The sequence below is a fragment of the Rhinolophus sinicus genome, linkage group LG13, assembly GCF_036562045.2.
Source record: "Rhinolophus sinicus isolate RSC01 linkage group LG13, ASM3656204v1, whole genome shotgun sequence".
NCBI classification, from domain to species: Eukaryota; Metazoa; Chordata; class Mammalia; order Chiroptera; family Rhinolophidae; genus Rhinolophus; species Rhinolophus sinicus.
Genome location: NC_133762.1, coordinates 16,667,752 through 16,686,130, shown reverse-complemented (window position 1 = coordinate 16,686,130; position 18,379 = coordinate 16,667,752). Strand labels below are relative to the sequence as shown.

Genomic DNA, 18,379 nt, shown 5'->3' with positions numbered 1-18,379 from the left:
TTCTCCCCCAGATAGCCTGGCTTCATTTCCACTTGGCTTCAGATTTGGAGGGCAGCCGGCAGGAGGATGGGCCTGCCGTGGAGGGCCCAGTGTTTTTTCCTGAGCCTCGAGGGAAACGGGCCTCCTGGCTCTTCTTTCTCTCAGGCAGAGAAGCTGCACTAAGGTGGCAAGAATGTGGAATCCCCAGCTGGCCTTGGCCCATATGCCCCGGTCCTAGTTTTGGCCTGCCCACCTCCCCTCAGCGTGTTTCCCAAAACAGCATTCTATTTCCAGGAACCTGAGACAAAGCTGGCGGCTGCCCCGTATTGCTCTTGGTGAACACTTGACAGCCACTGCTTGATTTTTGAAAACTAAGATGATGCTACTTCCGTCAGTGAGTCAGGACACCAGGCCAGCCCTAGGTCTCTGGCACGTGGACTCTGCTCTGGGTCACAGTTGGGCAGCAGTCTCCTAGTCCTTCGTTGGAAGAACTGGAGCTTCGGCAGCTAGTCTGAGACCTGAGGAGGCTGGGTGTTAGGCTTGACCTCTGTGCTGCAGTGATCTCATTTGCAAGGCGCAGGTGGGCCTGTGAGCATTGTGCCCTGGAGGCCAGGCCATTGGCTGCTTCCTGTCTACCCAGCTCACCCCAATAGGGGTATGGTACTGTGTTACCCTACTAATTAACGGGCAAGTGGACTTGTTTACCCCGAAACCATACAAGGTCACACAGTTAAGTTCGCGAACTCATCCTAGAAAAAGTGCTCCATTCCTCATTGCTGAATATCATGACGGTCACCTTTGAAGTCCTCCCTTGGGAAGCTGTGCACCAACACCAGTGCCTAGTCCACTCTCCTGAGTGATTTAGGAATTCTTTTTCTAGAATGGCCGTCAGAGTTGTCATATTACCCTTGATGTCCTGAATGTCATCCAAATATCTTCCTTTCCATATTTCCTTTCTCTTCGGGTAAAGAAGTCATTGGTGGCCAGATCAGGTGAGTAGGGAGGGTGTTCCAATACAGTTATTTGTTTTCTGGCTAAAAACTCCCTCACAGACAGTGCTGCGTGAGCTGGTGCATTGTTGTGATGCAAGAGCTGTGAATTGTTGGCAAAAAGTTCAGGTCGTTTAACTTTTCACGCAGTCTTTTCAGCACTTGCAAATAGTAAACTTGAGTAACTGTTTGTCCAGTTTGTAGACATTCACAATGAATAATCCGTCTGATATCAAAAAAAGGTGAGCAACATCGTTGCAGCAAGTTTGCGAACTTAATTGTCGGACCTGGTAGACTCTAGCCGATACAGAGCGGCAGCCTGCAGCGGCCCTCACCATCAGTCACTGGGGCCCCGTCTTCTGCTCACAGGCATTTCTCGCTCAGACCGCTCTTCCTGTCTGGTTGTCCCTGAGAGGCTGCTGCCACCACTTCTCCAGGTGGCCTTAACACAGCATAGTAGCTGGCCTCTGGGAGGCGCCTGGCAGGAGCCAGACCGGTCAGCGGTGCTTGGCTTCAGCTCCAGTCCTACGGGCCCCCAGTGGAGGGGTCCCTGCTCTCTCCCAAGAAGTGTACACAGAGTCCTGGGCATTGTGGTGTCTCTGGGTGAAGTCAGTGACCCTGCCGGCCAGTCCGCACCTGGCGTGACGCTCTCGCCCCCCGAGGTGCATTATCATGAGGGAATGGGAAGGGGCCCAAGCAGGACAGGTGTGTCGGTTGGTCTCCCCATTTCTCTGCCTGGCACCTGGCTGGAGGTGGGACTTCCTCCCACTGCCTGTGACCTCTGCTGTGCCTTACTGGTAGGTCAGGTCCTTACCTGGACAGGTGACCGGACTGTTCTGAAGGCCCTGGAGGGCCTGCACCCTCAGTGGCCTTGTGTTTGGGGCTGTACCCATTGCCCTGAGCTCTGGGAGGTGAGAGCACTGAACCAGGCCTGAGGATACTCTGGGCTCCACTCACCGTCTCCCTGCTCCATACACGCCAGCAAGCCCTTGTCACCATGGCCGTCAGGATCACCTCGCCAGCCAGGGCTGCTCCAGTGACACCAGGAGGCAGAGAGCTGGGGCACCCCGCTTGCTGTGGGGTGGAGCCCTGGCTGTGTGCTTTGGTGGACACGTCCCCCTCAGGATGAGACCTGTCGCAGCAGAGCTCCAAGGTGTGGGGGTGGGAAGCAGGCTGTCCAGAGGGCGGCACCCCTGCTTCTTCCCGCACCTGCCTGTTGTGGCTGTGAGAGCCACCACTGCAGGAGGATGTCTGTCACCACCTTCCTGCCTCCAGTAAGGTTGTGTTCTGTTGCTTTAGGTTTCTCTCCCAAATGAGGAGGTAGCTTTTTTGCCAAGCCATTGTTCTGGGTGACAGACCAGCAATGCCAGGGACCCTCAGGGCCCAAGCCCTTTGCTGCCCGGGTTTGGCTGTGAAGTAAGTTTCCTGACACTGGTGCAAGCAGCAGGGCAAACCCGTCCCAGGCCCCTCTAGGTGGGATAGGTCGAGGTTGGCCCGGGGACTCAGCTCGGCGGGGTGTCATCAGGTCACATGTGGGAGGAGCCCGTGTGGGTGGACCTTTGTGCGTCCCATCTGCTGCCGCATCTTGTGTCTTGGTCCATCTGATAGCGCCCAGCTGTGGTGGGCAAATGAGGTTGCTCTGTCACTTTGTGTCCCCAGGCCAAGTGCTCAGTATCTGTCTGGGACACTCACTTTATTCACAGATCTGGAGGGCTCTGTGGCTCCTTGCAGTACCGTGGCTGGCACACAGGCTGGGCATCGTGGGCCTGTGGGTGGAAGCAGCGGCCTGGCACTCAGCCCTAGTCCAAGGGCACTTCCAGTGTTTCATCATAGACGGGAGGTCCCCACGATCCCTGGGCTGTGGGCCCCTGGGGTTTGTGAGGTATCTCCCCACCCCCCCACTTGCCTTGTGCCTCTTGGGTACGTGCTGCTTTCTGCCTGTAAGCCTGGGTCTGGCACAGTGTGCTGTGACCCCTGAGTGGGCTGCTGTCTGATTCAGCCATAGGAGAGGGGCAGGGGCACCCCCGTTTTTACAGGACTTGTAAAGGAGGGAAGCTCCATCTCATGCACAGAGGGGCGCTGCTTCTGCTGGTGAGGAAGGCACAGGGCATCACATCCTGGCTTCGTCCAGGTCCTGCCAATGGCCCCAGTCTGTGCCCTAGTCGCGTGTGAGAAACGGGGGGGGTCTGCAGATTCTGCTGCATCAGTCTTACGTCTGTTCCCACACAGTCAGCCCACGGGCTTTGTAGAAACTAGGGCTCCTTTGGAAGATGCACAGATGTGTTCTGGTAGCCTGCCTGTGGTCCTAGAGGTGTCACCGTCACCCCTGCCAGGGCCAACTGGGCGCTGGGCCTTGCCCGCCCCTCTGCTCACACTGCCTGCAGGCTTCTTTATTTGGGGCTTTCGGGCAGACTGCGTCCAATGAGAGAAAAGTTTGGAAGTTTCCGGACTGCCTGACATCGTAGCCTCTCCGGGAGCCTGTCCCGTTGCCTGATGTCCCTCTGTGCTGCTGGCCAGGCCTGTGCCTCCCGCCTTCTTGGGGGCCGGGTGAACACAGACCCCATGGTCGGTCCTGCCATCTGCTGAGCTCTCTGCGTGCTCCCTCTCACTCAGCCTGGCCACCGTCCTGCATGCTGAGTGCTTTCTTGTCTGCACTGCTGTGTCCTAACATTGATTTTCACCTGCAAATGGGGGTAGAGGGATGCACCCGTCTGCTGGGGTCCAGACCTGAGAAGACCCATAGAAAGGCAGCTCTGCAGTCCTGCCTGTCACCGGGGCCAGGCCACCCGCGCCTGCTGGCAGCAGCATCCTCGGTGACAGAGGCGTCCGCCTTCAGGCCCCTCATTGTGACCTGGCTTCTGGTTTGACCTCTCCCAGCCCTGGAGCATGTCCCCAACTCAGTTCGCCTGTGGAAGGCGGCCGTCGAGCTGGAAGAGCCTGAAGATGCCAGAATCATGCTGAGCCGGGCGGTGGAGTGCTGCCCCACCAGCGTGGAGGTGAGTCCCCGCTGTCGTCCACTGCCCCACCACATGCATCTGCTGGGTGCTGACCCACAGGATTCTGCCCTGTCCCGCAGACGCCAGGCAGAGTGGGCCGTCGGCTGTTCAGAGTGCCCCTGGCGGAAGTGCAATGCAGGAGCTCAGCTCGTCTGCCCGCTGCAGGGCTCTGTGTGCAGCTCTGCCTTTCGGAGCCAGTCCTGAGTCAGCCCCGAGTTTGCACCTGAAGGCAGAGGGGGAGAGCAGATGCCCACGTGTCTTCCTGCCAGCCCAGCGTGAGGTTGGCTCTTGGCCTCAACACTAGTTGGATGGCTTCCATTTGAAACATTCTGGTTCACAACCTTCTGTTCAGTGATTTTTAGTCTTGTTTTTATGATAGCCAGTGTGTCTTTAATTATCCTAAAGGGTATTGTGAAATTCTCCAAATGAAATTAATCTTCATTTGTTTGTATAAAAATAAATAGAGCCCATACACGTTGTTGGTGATGAAATATTGCAGAATCCACAGCTGGGGTGTGAGAACTCCAGGAAGCTAAACACCCATGTCACCACTTAGCTTGTGAAGGCAGCTCCACACCCTGGTCACCTTCTGTCCCAGCTCCCGGAATGCGTCTGGCACACTTCTTAACCAGTGTCTGGAACGCACAACCGAGAATCTGTCACCTTTTCATGTTAACCAGAGAGTCACTAAATAAGTCAGAAGCATGACTGAACGGTTACCAGATCAGGTGACAAGTGCTGCTGTCACGTTCCTGGGCTGTTCAGATGACCCTGCAGAGCTCTTAGAATTTTGGGGCAGTGCCGTGGGGCGGACGGTGTTGGATCCCCCTTCTTCCCGCTCTTCTCTCCGTGCAGCTCTGGCTCGCCCTGGCCAGGCTGGAGACCTATGAGAACGCCCGCAAGGTGCTGAATAAGGCCCGTGAGAACATCCCCACTGACCGGCACATCTGGACCACAGCTGCCAAGCTGGAGGAGGCCAACGGCAACACGCAGATGGTGGAGAAGATCATTGAGCGCGCCATCACCTCTCTGCGGGCCAACGGCGTGGAGATCAACCGCGAGCAGTGGATCCAGGTACAGTCGTGGCGGGACCCCCAGTGGCGGTCAGGTGTCCGGTGTCTTGTATGCAGGGGTCTCTCGCAGGCTGGGGCTGCCGGGTGGTGCCTGAGAGCTCCTACATCGGCGAGGAAGCGGGCCCAGGCTTCTTGATGTGATCCCATCACAGCTTTTTACAGTGTCAGAACCCTGAGGACCCACGGTGGGCACTGAAGATTGCTCAGTGTGTGGCCATGTGGCACCAGCACCACTGGGTGACCAGAAGTAACATGACCTAAAGGGAGTGACACGGCCTCGTGGCCTCTCCATTCCTCCCTGTCTTAGCCTTCCCTTCGCTGTGGACTGCAGCTGGTGTGTGTCTGAAGAGCTAACCGCCCTTACTTACCTGGGTGCCCTCTCCTGCCTGCCCTGCAGGGCTCATCTTCTGGGGCCCAGCCTGGGTGGCAGTCAGCTGGGTGAGGGCGCTTTCTCCTGCCGGCCTGCTAGTCCCACTGGAGGGGCCCACGGGGCAGCCCAGACCATCCGCTCGCTGCCCCGCCGCTGCACTGAGCTGGTCCAGGGGACGGGTACAGCCACTCTGCAGTTACTGCTTCCAGGGAGCCCTTCTGAATACCAGCATGGCTCTGTGACAGGGTGGTGTTAAGCCAGAGGGCCTCTTGTGCCATTTTTTTGAAAAACCTTGGGTGCAAGGCCTCACATCTCTCTAAAATTTAACCTCTAGATTGGGCCTTTATTTCTTTAGTGTTTCGCTCTTTCCTTTGTGTGGACCCACGTTTCCTGCTGGTATGACCCTCCTGCCAGAAGGACCTTCTCTAACTTTTCTTAGAGTGCAGGCCTGCTGATGGTGCATTCCTCCAGCTTCTGCACGTCTGCAGAAGATGTCATCTTTGTTTCTGGAAGGTACTTTCTCTGGGTAGAGAATTCCAGGTTGGCTACTTTTTCTTGCAGTATTTTAGAGACATTGCTCCCTGTATTCTCACATGCTTCACTTCCAGGGAGGCATCTGCCGTCCTCATCTTCGTTCCCCTCTATTGTACGTGGTTGCTTTCCTTTTTTTAAATTTCAAGAACTTCTAGCTATTTTCAAGGTGTTTTTCTTATGGTTTTGAGCAGTTTGTAATATGCCTTGGTATAGATTTTTTTCTCTTGTATGTAGAGTTTGTTCAGCTTTTTGGATCTGTGGATTTATAGAATTCATCAGATTTGCAAAATGTGTGTCTACTGCCTCTTCAACTACCTGCCTCCCCCTTCAGGTACAATCACACAATCGTCAGGCCCCTTGAAGTTGTCCCACAGCTCATGCACTTTGAGCTGTTCACTTTTTAAATTATTCTTTCCGTTTCATTTTGATAGATTATTAAGCTATAAGGAACATTCCATAAAATTTCCATACATAAAGTGTACGGTTCAGTGGTTTTTAGTATACTCAGAGGTGAATCACACTGTGTGGTCCTTTGTGACTGGTTCTCTCTCCATGAGATGTTGTCATGTACATCCGTGTTGTAGCATGGATGTGTGAGGGTTTTTGCCCATTCTAAGATTGAGTTATTTATCTTTTTGTTTTTGCTTATTATGTGTTTTTGGGTTGTATTGAATTATAAGAGTTCCTTACACATACATTCTGGATACAAGTCAGTCACCAGGTCACATGATTTGCAAATATTTGCTCCCGTTCTGTGTCTTGTCTTTAACTTTCTTGATTGGATTGATTGGAGCACAAATGTGTTTAATTTTGATGTAGTCCAACTTACCTAATTCTTTCTGTTGTTGCTCATGCTGTAGGTTTCATGTCTTTAGAAACCTTCCCTGGCCCAAGGTCATGAAGATTTACTTCTGTGTTTTCTAAGATTTGTGTTGTTTCAGGTCTTACATTTTGGTCTATTTGCATTTATTTGAGTCATTTTTGTATGTGGTGTAAGCGAAGCGTTAGCCTCATTCTTTACATAGGGACGCCCAATTGTTGCCGCACCGCGGTGCCTTTCCCCAGTGCACGGTCGCCGCCGTGCTGGAGGTCCAGTTGATGATAAATGCAGGGGGTTATTTCTAGACTCGAGTTGTATTTCACTGGACTGGACTTCTGCCTGCATGCTAGCACCATACGGTTCCGAACTCCGGAAGCTTTGAAATCAGGAAGTGGGAGTCCTTTGTTCTTCACAAGATTGTTGTAGCCGTGCTTGGTCCTTGGCGTTTTCCAGTGTCGGCTCGTCATTGTCTGCAAAGCAGCCAGCGGCATTTCGATAGCGATTGCACTGAGTCCTTCCTTAGCCTTCCTATCTGTGAGCTTGGGGGTCTTTCCACCGACTTAGGTCTTTAGTTTTTTCAGCAACATTTCAGAGCACTGGTATTGCATTTCTTTTATTTTATCTATTCCAGAGTATTTTATTATTTTTGGTACTATTATAAGTGGAATTTTTTTCTTAATTTTATTTTCAGATTGTTGGTTGTTAACATATAGAAACACAATTGATTTTTTCAATACTGAGCTTGCGTCCAATGACTGTGCTGAAATCATTTATGAAATTGTAACAGTTTTAGTGGATTCTTTACAGTTTCCTATATGTAAAATCATGTCATCTGCAAATATTGTTTTACTTCCTCTTTTCCAGCCTGGATGCCTTTTATTTCTTGCCGAATCGCCCTGGTAGGTCTTCCAGGAGATGGTGAGCAGAAGTGCAGCGAGCCATGCCCTGGGCTTGTTCCTGGTCGGGGGGTTGTCTACTCTTCCATTGAGCGTGGTGTCAGCTCGCACATCTCATTGATGCCCTGTCACTTTTTTTTTTAAATTTATTGGGGTGACAATTGTTAGTAAAATTACATAGATTTCAGGTGTACAATTCTGTATTACATCATCTATTAATCCCATTGTGTGTTCACCACCCAGAGTCAGTTCTCCTTCCATCACCATATATTTGATCCCCCTTACTCTTTTCACTTTTTTTAATTATTCTTTTTTTTCTCTCTCAGTTTTCATTTTAGGTGGCTTCTAGTGCTTTGTGCTTACGTTTCAACAATTTTTTCTTCTGTAATGTCTGATCTATTTATCTCATCTAGGGTGTTTTTCTTCTCAGATCTTTGAGTTTTCATTTCTAGGAATTTAATTTTGGTCTTGTCAAATTTTCTTTCTCGTATTTTATGTCTCTACTTGACATTGAACATGTGCAGTGCGGGTACAGCAGTTGTCTCTGTCCTCGTCTGCTGCTTCCAACATCTGTGTCCGTTCTGGGTTGTTCTGATAGATATTTTTTCCCCTCATTGTAAGTTGTATTTTCCTGTTTCTTTCATGCCTGGTAATCTTTGATTTGTTGCCAGGCGCTGTGAATTCTCCCTTGTTGGGTGCTGGATATTTCTGCATTCCTGTGAACATTCTGGATTTCTGCGTTGAATGCAATTCTGTTCCTGGAGACATTTTGGTCCTTTGGGTCTTGCTTTGACACTTTGCTAGGCCGAACTCAAGACGTAATAGGTTGGGGCCAGTCAAGGGCCACCTCCCCTGTGGAGATGGGACCGGTCTATGTACTCTGCCCAGTGGCCTGTGTCCCCTGGGGGTTTCCAGTCTGGCACTGTCCCTGACGGCCTTGAAGGTTGTTCTCGCAATCCTTGCGACGGGCTCTTTCCAGCCCTCGTGCATTGGTTGGTGTTCAGTGAAGACTCACGGGGGACCCTCTGTGGAACAGATGCCAGGGTCTCTGTGCTCCTTGGTCTTCTGGAGCTGTCAGCACCACCTTCTCCACCCGCCCCTCCTGGGGCCCTTTCCCTGCACTGGGCCTGTTAACTCTCCCAGGCAGTGAGCTGGGCAGATGTGGGCTCCCCTTGACTGTTTCTGTGTTTCAGTTCTCTCGGCCCTGTCAACCATATCCAGTGTCTTGACAACCACTCTTTCATAAATTTTGTCTGGTTTCTTTGCCTATTTTAGGAGGGGGGACCTTGGCTGGCAGCGGTAGTGCTTCCTCTGATCCTCGGAGCTTTTCGGTGGCTGACTGCATTCCATGGGGCTCGCTGCACTGCTTCTGAGCCCAGTGACCGTAGGACAGAACGGAGCTGAGGAAGAGCCCCTTCTGTCACCCTAGAAAGGTCTTTCTGCACTGATTCCCACCCCTGAGCTTCCTTTGGGGTGCACTTAGCAAGTTCGTTCTGCCAGCCTGTATTTCCGTCTTGTCAGCAAGGGTGATGGCAAGTGCCCTGTCCCCTTGGCAGCTCTCAGGCCACCCCTGCAGCCCCTTCATGGAGACTGTGCCAGTGTGCAGAAAATACAGCGTGAGCTAGAGCTTCATTCATTGCAAGCTTTCCTTAAAGTTTCTTTTTTGCTACTGCGCTTACACCGGAATGGAATGCAAAGGGTCTGAATGGATGCCAGCGTAGCATTCAGTCATTTTAAGGTTAATGCTTAAGTTTTTCAGGACGTCTGCGAAGAGTGTTAAGACTTTGGGGTGTTTTGCTTCTTGAGTAAGTCACCATTTATTGAGCACCTACTATGTTCCAGACTCTACTAAATGTCCTGTAATCCTTGCCTTCCCACTTCCCACTCTGTGTGGAACCCGGTACAGGAGGCGCTGACCGCACGGCACCACCACAGACCTGGGAGCCTCCCACATCCAGCCACCCTCACCGGGATCAGTGACATGCGCTCACACACCTCGTCGTCGTCTTGTCGGTCTCTCTTGCTGCTCCTTTGCTGGTTTGCCCTCCCTTCTCACAGTCGAAATAACTTGGTGGCTCAGCCCAAAGCCCCTCTCCAAGGCTTTTCTGTGCGTACCTCTGGTGATTTCATTACACCTGTTGATAAGAATGTTTTTTACATGCCAGGAACCCCCAAATGCGGACTGTGCTTTGGGCGTTCCCTGCAGCCCTGAACTCACACCCCTGCTGCCCTGTCCCCCTGGAACGTGTGACGGCACTATAGCCTGAAGTGTCCCCAGTGCATCTCTGCTCTGCCCCCAAACTGGCTCGTCCTCAGCCTTCGTACATCAGCAGGCCGTGTGGCTGTCTCCGCCTCGAGGTTACTGATTCCTTCCCCCCACGTGCGTCTCACCCACTGCCGCCGTCGGCTCGCCACCGTCCTAACGCACCTCCCTGCTGAGGTCCACGTGGTGGTCAGATGGTCCCTTTGGGACACTTCTCCGCTGCTCGCAGGGCCCCTCGGGGCTCTATGAGGGCTGCTGCGCTGTGCTTGTGTCACACCCAGGGAAGGCCTGGGGCCCCTTGTGCAGCCGCCCCCTGTGCCATGCCCACCGCCCTGGCCCACGCCTCACACCTGCTCTTCCGCAGGAGCGCTGCCCGCGTCCGACACTCGGGCCGCCTCACACCGAGCGAGTCCCTGAGAGTGGGCCTGCTCAGCCAGCATGTGCCTCCCGTGTGCTAGAGAACGCGCCGTACCCTCCGTGCAGGTTGTCCACATGTGCTCCTCAGCCACGAACAAAGGCCCATGTCCCCACCTTTGCCTCGTGAGTGTGTCGGCACACCCTTCGATGTTGCTGATAAGATAAGAATGGCTTTGAGTTTCTTCTTAGATGTTTCAGATGTTTCGATTTACGTTTGGAGAACTGTGTGTTTCATGCCTGGTGCATTGTGGGTCCTGTCCTAGTTGACGGCAGGAGATGTCAGTGCTGCTCTGGCTGCCCACCTGCCCTATGGACGGCCCTCGTGATGGTCCGTCCCCCAGCTTTCTGTCTCACCACCTCTGCAGGGCTCTGCTTTGCCCTCACAGGTATGTCTGTGTGGTTGGAGTGTTACTTCCCAACCAGCAGACTCAAGTGTCGTGAACTTGTCTTTCACTCCAGCTACTTTGGAAGTGTCTTGAGCGTAGAAGCCTCTTACAGACAGAGTTGCCCGTGTAGCACTCTGCGCACAGTAGGTGCTTATGTGATGTTTGTTGAGCAGGTGTTGTTCAGCCTTTGTGCAAGCAGGACACAGGGTCTCTAAGGCATCAGAACCCTCGGAGCCCACACCACCTACTCGAGGTCACCGTCCAGCTCTGTGCTGCAAATGCAGTTTTGTGTCCCTCTTTCAGGATGCCGAGGAGTGTGATAAGGCTGGGAGTGTGGCCACCTGCCAGGCGGTCATGCGTGCCGTGATTGGCATCGGGATCGAGGAGGAGGACCGGAAGCACACCTGGATGGAAGATGCTGACAGTGTGAGTGGGCTAATGGGCACCAGCGGGCACCTCAGAGCAGGCCGGTGGGGGGCACATAGTTCGCATTATGAGGAATTCAGTTTCCTAAGCCAGGTTTACGGGAAGGGCTGCTGACTGATCGGCCAGCTCTGGGGCTGGCTCGGACTCCAGGACCAGGCTCTCTGGGCCCCAGCTGCTTGCCTCTGGGTCTGGGCTGCCCCCGCCCTCAGTCGCTTTCTGTTATAAATTGTACTGCAGAAAACATTTGTATACGGAGCTTTTGCCCACTTTGAGATTATGTCCTTAGAATAGGTTTCCAGAGAAGAGATCATGGGGTCAAGTTGATAGAGACCTTTAAGGTGTTAAGGTGTTTAATCCCTTAAATGTGACCCTCTTTTTCTAGCTTATTTTGAAATAATTTTAGACTTAAAGAAAAGTTGCAAAACTGTTCAAAGAATTCTTAACCGTGTTTCCCTCAAAATAAAACCTAGCTGGACCATCAGCTCTAATGCGTCTTTTGGAGCAAAGATTTATATAAGACCCGGTCTCCTTTTAATATATTATAAGACCAGGCCTTATATAATATAAGATTGGGTATAATATAACATAATATAACACCAGGTCTTATAATTTTTACTCCAAAAGATGCATTAGAGCTGATAGTCCGGCTAGGTCTTATTTTCGAGGAAACATGGTATATGCCTTTCACCCAGATTCCCCAAATTAACCCGTCTTACCACATTTGCTTTTTCATTCTCTAGGCATGTACACGCACACATACACTCCTTGTTTTCTGAACCGTTTGAGTCAGTGCACGTGTCATAGCTCTTTACCTCTAAATACTTCAGTGTGCATTTCTTTAAAAGAGGACATTCTCTTACGCAACCACAGCAAAATCAGGAAATCACTGTTGGTGCAGCGTTGTTACGTAACGTGGAGACCTTATTTAGATTTCACCAGCGTGTCCTTTTAGCGAAAGGAAAAACCCAGCTGTGTTCTGGTTGAGTAGCTGCCCAGGGTCACGTCCTCGGGCCTCCATGGCCTGGATGGTCTGGAGGAGAGCTCTGGTCTATCTCTGGTTCCCAGGAGTCTGGCGTTTGTGAGGAGTACAGGCCAGTGGTTCTGTGGAGCCCCTTCCCTGGCCTCCACATGTTCCCAGTCGGGTTGTGTCGTCCCCGTGGGCTGTCCTGGCACACACATGTGCCCGTCGATGGACCAGCTCAGATGGCATCTGACAGATTTCTCCCTGGAAGGCTGCTATTTTTCCCTTTTAATTAAGGGGCTTTTTTGTGGGGAGACACTTTGAGGCTGTAAATACCCCGCTGCTCACCAGACTTTGGCCTACTAGTTTGTGGGCCTATTAACCATGTTTTTGGCTTGTATCAGTTATTGCCACAGCATTTGCCAAATGCTGATTTTCTAAACCCTGCTTCTGCATTTTATTCGAGTTTAGCAGTAGGAGTTGAACAGTGATAGAAAGCCCCCTTGCCCCCCCTCCCGTCAGAGACCGGCCCCTCTCTGCTCTAGGAGCTTGCGGCCCCTCACGCCAGGCTGCACAGCCTGCAGACGGCCTGTGCACGCCTGCTTTGTCGGCATCAAAGACTGGCCAACTGACACGGTTTTGTAATAGCTCTTTAGTGCGTAATATTTGCAATGTAGACAAATAGGAGGAATAACTCAATAAGTATCCACACGGGCTCTGTATTGGAAGAAGATCCCTAAACAGGCAAGAGACTCTGGGCCCTGGTTGCTGAGCCTCTTTTTACTCTGATTGCATTTAGATACTCGCCTCTGTCTTCTTTCCTTACGCTTGTGACAGTGCTGGAGGCCTTGGGGGGAGGGGCATCCCCCTGCGGGTGACACATGTGGGAGCAGAGACCACAAGCCATCTCAGGTTTCCTCTCCTTGCCCTCTCTTACACACGTCCTGGAGTAAGCCAGTAAGCGGTTGTCCTTTAAAGAGCTTTTTGTAATTCTGAGTGAGACCCACGTCATTTTTGTGCTCTCACCACCCAGGCACTGGCCGGCCCAGCCCACCAACACCCGAGACCCTGGGTCGCTGTCACTTGATCCCGAAAGGCTGAGTAACTGGCCTCAAGGACCTTGGTCAGAGTCACAGAGAGGGGCACAGGGGTCTGATATTCAGCTGGTGTCCTCCCTCGCTTCCTGGATGCTCCTGGTCAGGACGTGCCTGAGGCAGGGCCCGTCCTGGTTCCTGTGGTGGTTGACTCATGGGGCCACGTGACCCAGGAGGAGGACGGACCTGCATCCTTGCTGCTGTTATCCCTGCACGCCCATTTCCATGCTGGTGGTCCTTGCCCACCGGGAGGCTTGTCAGTGATCTTCTCTGAGAAGGCAGCTGTCCATCTGCGAAGTGGCCTTGGGTGGCCCAGGTGCCCTCCCTGCTCCATTGTACACCATGTTTACTTCGCAGTTGCAAATCTTTGTTCCTGACACACTTCCTGATGGCCTTTCACTCACCTCAAGACTCAAACCCCTTCTTGGTGCGAGAGGATTTTCAGAGTGTGGTAGGGTGAGGCAGGCAGTAGGTCCTGTGGGCCGTCAGGGAGCATCCAGCACTGACGTCTGTGGTGGGCAGTGGCCTTTGTCTCATGTGGGGCTGTGTTCCAGTGAGTGTCTGGGGGACGGGCCATCCACACAGGTTGTCACTGCAAAGAGTGGCTGGCTTTCTTGTCCTGCTGCTTGGCACTAGCCAGGGAACAAAGTCTCTTTTGAGTAAGGACAGATACCTCAAGAAAGTGGAAGGGTTTGCGGTAGTTCTGTTTGAACAGACGGCTCTCCTTTCTCTCCTTTGTATTGAACTGTGTGTACAGGTTTCCAAGGAGTGCAGTTTTTCTGACTACACACTACACCTGATTTTAGAAAAGGAACCAAAGTGCGTGGCGTGGTCACCATCGTGCCCTCCCCGCTCACCTGCAGCCCATGCCCTCTGTGCCCGCTCCCGTCCTTTGTGGAGGGCTGGCTGACAGCCTGTCTCAGGCCCCTGTGCTCCTGTTGTGGTGCATGTGTCTCCTGGGATTTCCCTCCTGAGTTGTGCTACTCCTTGGATCACCCCGTATGTGGTTTCTGGCAGACGCTGTCACTGGGGAGGCCAGCGCTGTGTCGTACTCATGCCTCCTGTTGGAGGCCAGCACTGTCTCACGCCTGTCTCCGCTCTAGTGTGTGGCCCACAATGCCCTGGAGTGCGCACGAGCCATCTACGCCTATGCCCTGCAAGTGTTCCCCAGCAAGAAGAGCGTGTGGCTGCGGGCCGCCTACTTCGAGAAGAACCACGGCACCAGGTACGATTCCCGCAGGCAGGCCAGCGCCTACCTTTCCTGCAGTCCTCTGTAGGGAGGGGAGGAGCTTCTGCTTCCGTGCAGCCCTCTGGTGAGGGGCAGAGCTTCAGTGGCACATGGGACCTGGCAGCAGGAGCTGACCTTATGGTTCCTTTTGCCATAAGCTTGTCACTGTTCTCTAGTTGGAAACTGAGGAGTCACTGCCCACGGGAAGTGCCTGCAGCTGAGCCCGTGGGGTGCTGGGCAGGGCCTGGCACCCCTGTGGAGCCCCCATGCTGGTGTGGGCGGCGTGGCATCTGGGCCCAGGCAGGCCTGTTTTCATTTAAGCTGCGCTGGCTTTGGCTTGGGCTGGGTTTGTGCTCCGAGGAGGTCCTTGACAATTTTCTCTAATTGTGCCCTTTAATTGGAAAAACCTTTCGGGTCTGTCTTATTGGCGGGGACTGCTGATTAGATTAGGTGTTGCAATTTCTGGTGTTCAGTGGCCGACCCGGGCATCGGGCCCTCTGCCGCCCTGTTCTGGCTGGGAACCAGCCTTGCCAATCACCAGGCCACAGCTGGGAACCTTGAGCCCTAACTCCTTCTCTTTTGTAGTGTTTAACCTCAGTCTTTTCAGGGTGTCTTCCCGCGTGTGTTGCTGAAGCTCGGGTCCCCTCCTCGCTCCCACCAGCTGGCTGGTGCTTTGACGTTAACTCTTTTGGGAACATTTTGCGATGATGTGCTGGCTCTCCCCGTACAAGTCTGGAGCAGAGCCTCCTACCAGCCGTAGCTTCAGTGGCATGCGGCCGTGGGCCCTGGGTGCAGGGACTGGTCAGGCCCCTGCCTCCATCGCTGGCGCCCCTCCCATCCGGCCGACTCCCGGTGTGATGAGGGGCCAAGTGCTGGGGGCCTGGGCTCCAGGTTGTCTGGGAAGCAGGGTAGGTGCTGTCAGGCTTCCCTCGGACTGGCTTCAGTTCCCTGCACTCGCTTTGTCTTGCTGCTGAGGCCCGAGGAGGTCATGTGTGCCACTGTGTGACAGGTGGTGGGCGTGCGAGGTCTGGGGGCTTCACACCTGAGACCCTGGCTGGAGGTCTTCTTGCTCAGTGGTGACCTGAGATAACTTTCTGCCAGTAAGACAGTGTCTCTAGATTCCAAAGGATAGACTAGGGTCGTAATCTTTATCAGCGGATCTGTGGTTAAAGATGAAAAGGCCTCTCCTGTCACCCAGACCGTGACGTTATCGCTCCCTCCAGGACACACGCTGTACAAGGGTCTCTAAGCTCTGCTGTTAAACAATGCTCTGCTTTGTAGCACCCTCTTCAGTGGTTGGTGCTAGAGCCTTTGTGGAGAGGGACGATTTCCCCACTCTCTCCCCATCGTAAAACCTGGTAAATCATTTACGGTGTCGAACTTTGGAGCAGTAACTGTCTTTGCAGCGCACACGCCACGGCTGCGAGTGCCCGTGTGCTCTGCTGGTGACCGGGCCTCTGTCTTGCAGGGAGTCCCTGGAGGCGCTGCTGCAGAGGGCCGTGGCCCACTGCCCCAAAGCGGAGGTGCTGTGGCTCATGGGCGCCAAGTCCAAGTGGCTGGCAGGGGACGTGCCTGCGGCGAGGAGCATCCTGGCCCTGGCCTTCCAGGTGAGGGTGGCCCGAGCCCGAGAGCGCCGGTGTGCACGCTCCTGTCCAGACCCTCCCCTGTCCACTGGTGGGGGCCGGCCCGAGAGGGGACGTGCAGGGGACGCCGGTGCTCTCCTGGCCTGAGAACAGCCTGTGGACACCTACTTCTTGGTCGGCCACACAGTGTGACCACAGGCTGAATGTACCAGAACACAGAACACAGGACAGACAGGTGGCATCTCTGGGAGGGATGGAGCCCAGGAGCGAGTGACAGCCGTGCTCCAAACAGAAGTTAGGCTGTACAGTCCTTGGAAGAAGAAGCTCTGTGCCCCTGCCCTGAGCATGGGGACATGCAGGGGTCACATGTGAGCCCCATAGATGGGCGGAGTTACGTTCAAACAGCTGCACCCAGCCAGGCTTATTGTGGCTGATGTCATGAGCTTTGCAAGTATCTTATTTTTATTGTCACATATAACATCCTCATACTGTTTGACAGTATGGGTGTCAGGATTTTGCAGCATACTCTGTACAAACTGGGGAGTGCTGTGTGAATGCTAATCTGTTGTTGTAACCCAGGCCTGCACAGCAAAGCCTGTCACTTGAATGCATTCTGTGTGAGGGACTGACCTGGAACTAGCATTTTCTCTCTGCTGTGTTTGAGGGCACTGCCCCTCTCTGAGTGCCCACCAGCTGCCTGGGCACTGCTGCCTCTCACTGTGCAGCTGCTTCTCAGGAGGCTGCAAGGGCCCTGCCCACCTGTCTGCTGGACTCTGGCTTATACGTGGCCGAGTCCTGACCCTCGGGCATCCCCTCCACAGTGTCAGTGATTCCTGGGCATCCTTCCATCCGGCCCACATGGACACACTGGGGTGATCAGTCCCTTGTCACAGGAGTGGGAGAAGCAGTTTGGGTCTGGCGGGTCCATGTGGGTAGGGTGGCAGCAACCCGCTCCAGCTTTGAGAGGCTGCACAGGCTTGGGGGGTCCCGGAGAGGAGGGCTATGCAATGGCTGGCGTTGTTTCTGAGTGCCTACGAGGCTTCGTGCCCGTGGCAGTGAGCGGGCTGGCTGGTGTTCAGGAAGGTCGGCATGCTTGGGCCGGACTCTGCTCTGCTGTCTGTCAGCCCTGGCGGTGCTCGGCTCCCAGGCCCGCTGCTAGGATGACATGTGATCTGCCCTGACCGCCTCGTTCTGAGCTCGTCCTGACGGCTCTGTGCTCCCCTAGGCCAATCCCAACAGCGAGGAGATCTGGCTGGCCGCCGTGAAGCTGGAGTCCGAGAACAACGAGTATGAGCGGGCCCGGAGGCTGCTGGCCAAGGCTCGGAGCAGCGCCCCCACCGCCCGGGTGAGCAGAAACGCCCAGGCTGCACGGGGCCACAGGGGCCATTCCAGTGTGGTGGGGAGCGGGGGGGAGGGAGGGATGGGGACAGAAACCAAAGCCAAGGTGCTCTGAGCTCATTTGCTCAAGCTCCACTTTGAAGTGTCCTCGTGTGTGCACCCCACCTTGTCCCACTAGCTTACCAAGCACGTAAAAGTACAGCAGGATAAACAGCGTGGAAGGTCACCTGTCGCGTGGCCTTGAGCATGTGCCATGCAGGTACCAGCCCAGCCCAGCCCAGTGCTAGCAGCTGGGCCCACGCCGCAGCAAGGGTGCTGACGGCGTGCCTGCTCCCAGGTGTTCATGAAGTCCGTGAAGCTCGAGTGGGTGCTGGGGAGCATCGGGGCCGCCCAGGAGCTGTGCGAGGAGGCGCTGCGGCACTACGAGGATTTCCCGAAGCTGTGGATGATGAAAGGGCAGATGGAGGAGCAGGAGGGGCTGGCGGAGAAGGCGCGGGAAGCCTACAGCCAAGGGGTGAGCCTGGGCCCTCAAGGGTGACGGGGGCGGGCGGGGCAGGGCCTGTGCTGCCCCTTCTGGGTGCTGCGGCTGTCTCCACATGCGGTCTCCCAGGGTCCCTCAGAGTTGTGTATGCTGCATGCAGCAGCCAGGTTAGGGCACCTGTACTGTATAGGCTGCCGTGTGCACACCCTGCACACACGTGCACAGCACAGCGTGCACACACATAGCCTGTACACGCATGTGAACAGCACAGCAGGCACATGCACACATATACTATACGTACATGTGCACAGCATGGGGTACACACACCCCACACGTGTGCACTGCCTGGGATCCACACACCTCCGCACGCGCATGTGCACAGCATGGGGTACACACACCCCACACGTGTGCACTGCCTGGGATCCACACACCTCCGCACGCGCATGTGCACAGCATGGGGTACACACCCCGCACACGCATATGCACAGCACAGCATGTACATAAAACTCCCAACCCAGACATGAAGTGAGTGGGTCTCCATGGAC

At 54.2% G+C, this 18,379-nt stretch overlaps 1 protein-coding gene across 1 annotated transcript in view; it reads left to right on the top strand.

Moving 5' to 3' along the window:
- The window catches only part of PRPF6 (pre-mRNA processing factor 6), a 36,481-nt gene that overhangs the window by 13,586 nt on the left and 4,516 nt on the right, over positions 1-18,379 (top strand). Inside the window, exons 10-16 of the mRNA XM_019753440.2 lie at positions 3,846-3,964; positions 4,820-5,038; positions 11,027-11,149; positions 14,308-14,429; positions 15,901-16,039; positions 17,241-17,360; positions 17,691-17,867. Of these exons, the coding sequence (XP_019608999.1) occupies positions 3,846-3,964; positions 4,820-5,038; positions 11,027-11,149; positions 14,308-14,429; positions 15,901-16,039; positions 17,241-17,360; positions 17,691-17,867 (1,019 nt within the window). The remainder of the gene's footprint in view (positions 1-3,845; positions 3,965-4,819; positions 5,039-11,026; positions 11,150-14,307; positions 14,430-15,900; positions 16,040-17,240; positions 17,361-17,690; positions 17,868-18,379) is intronic.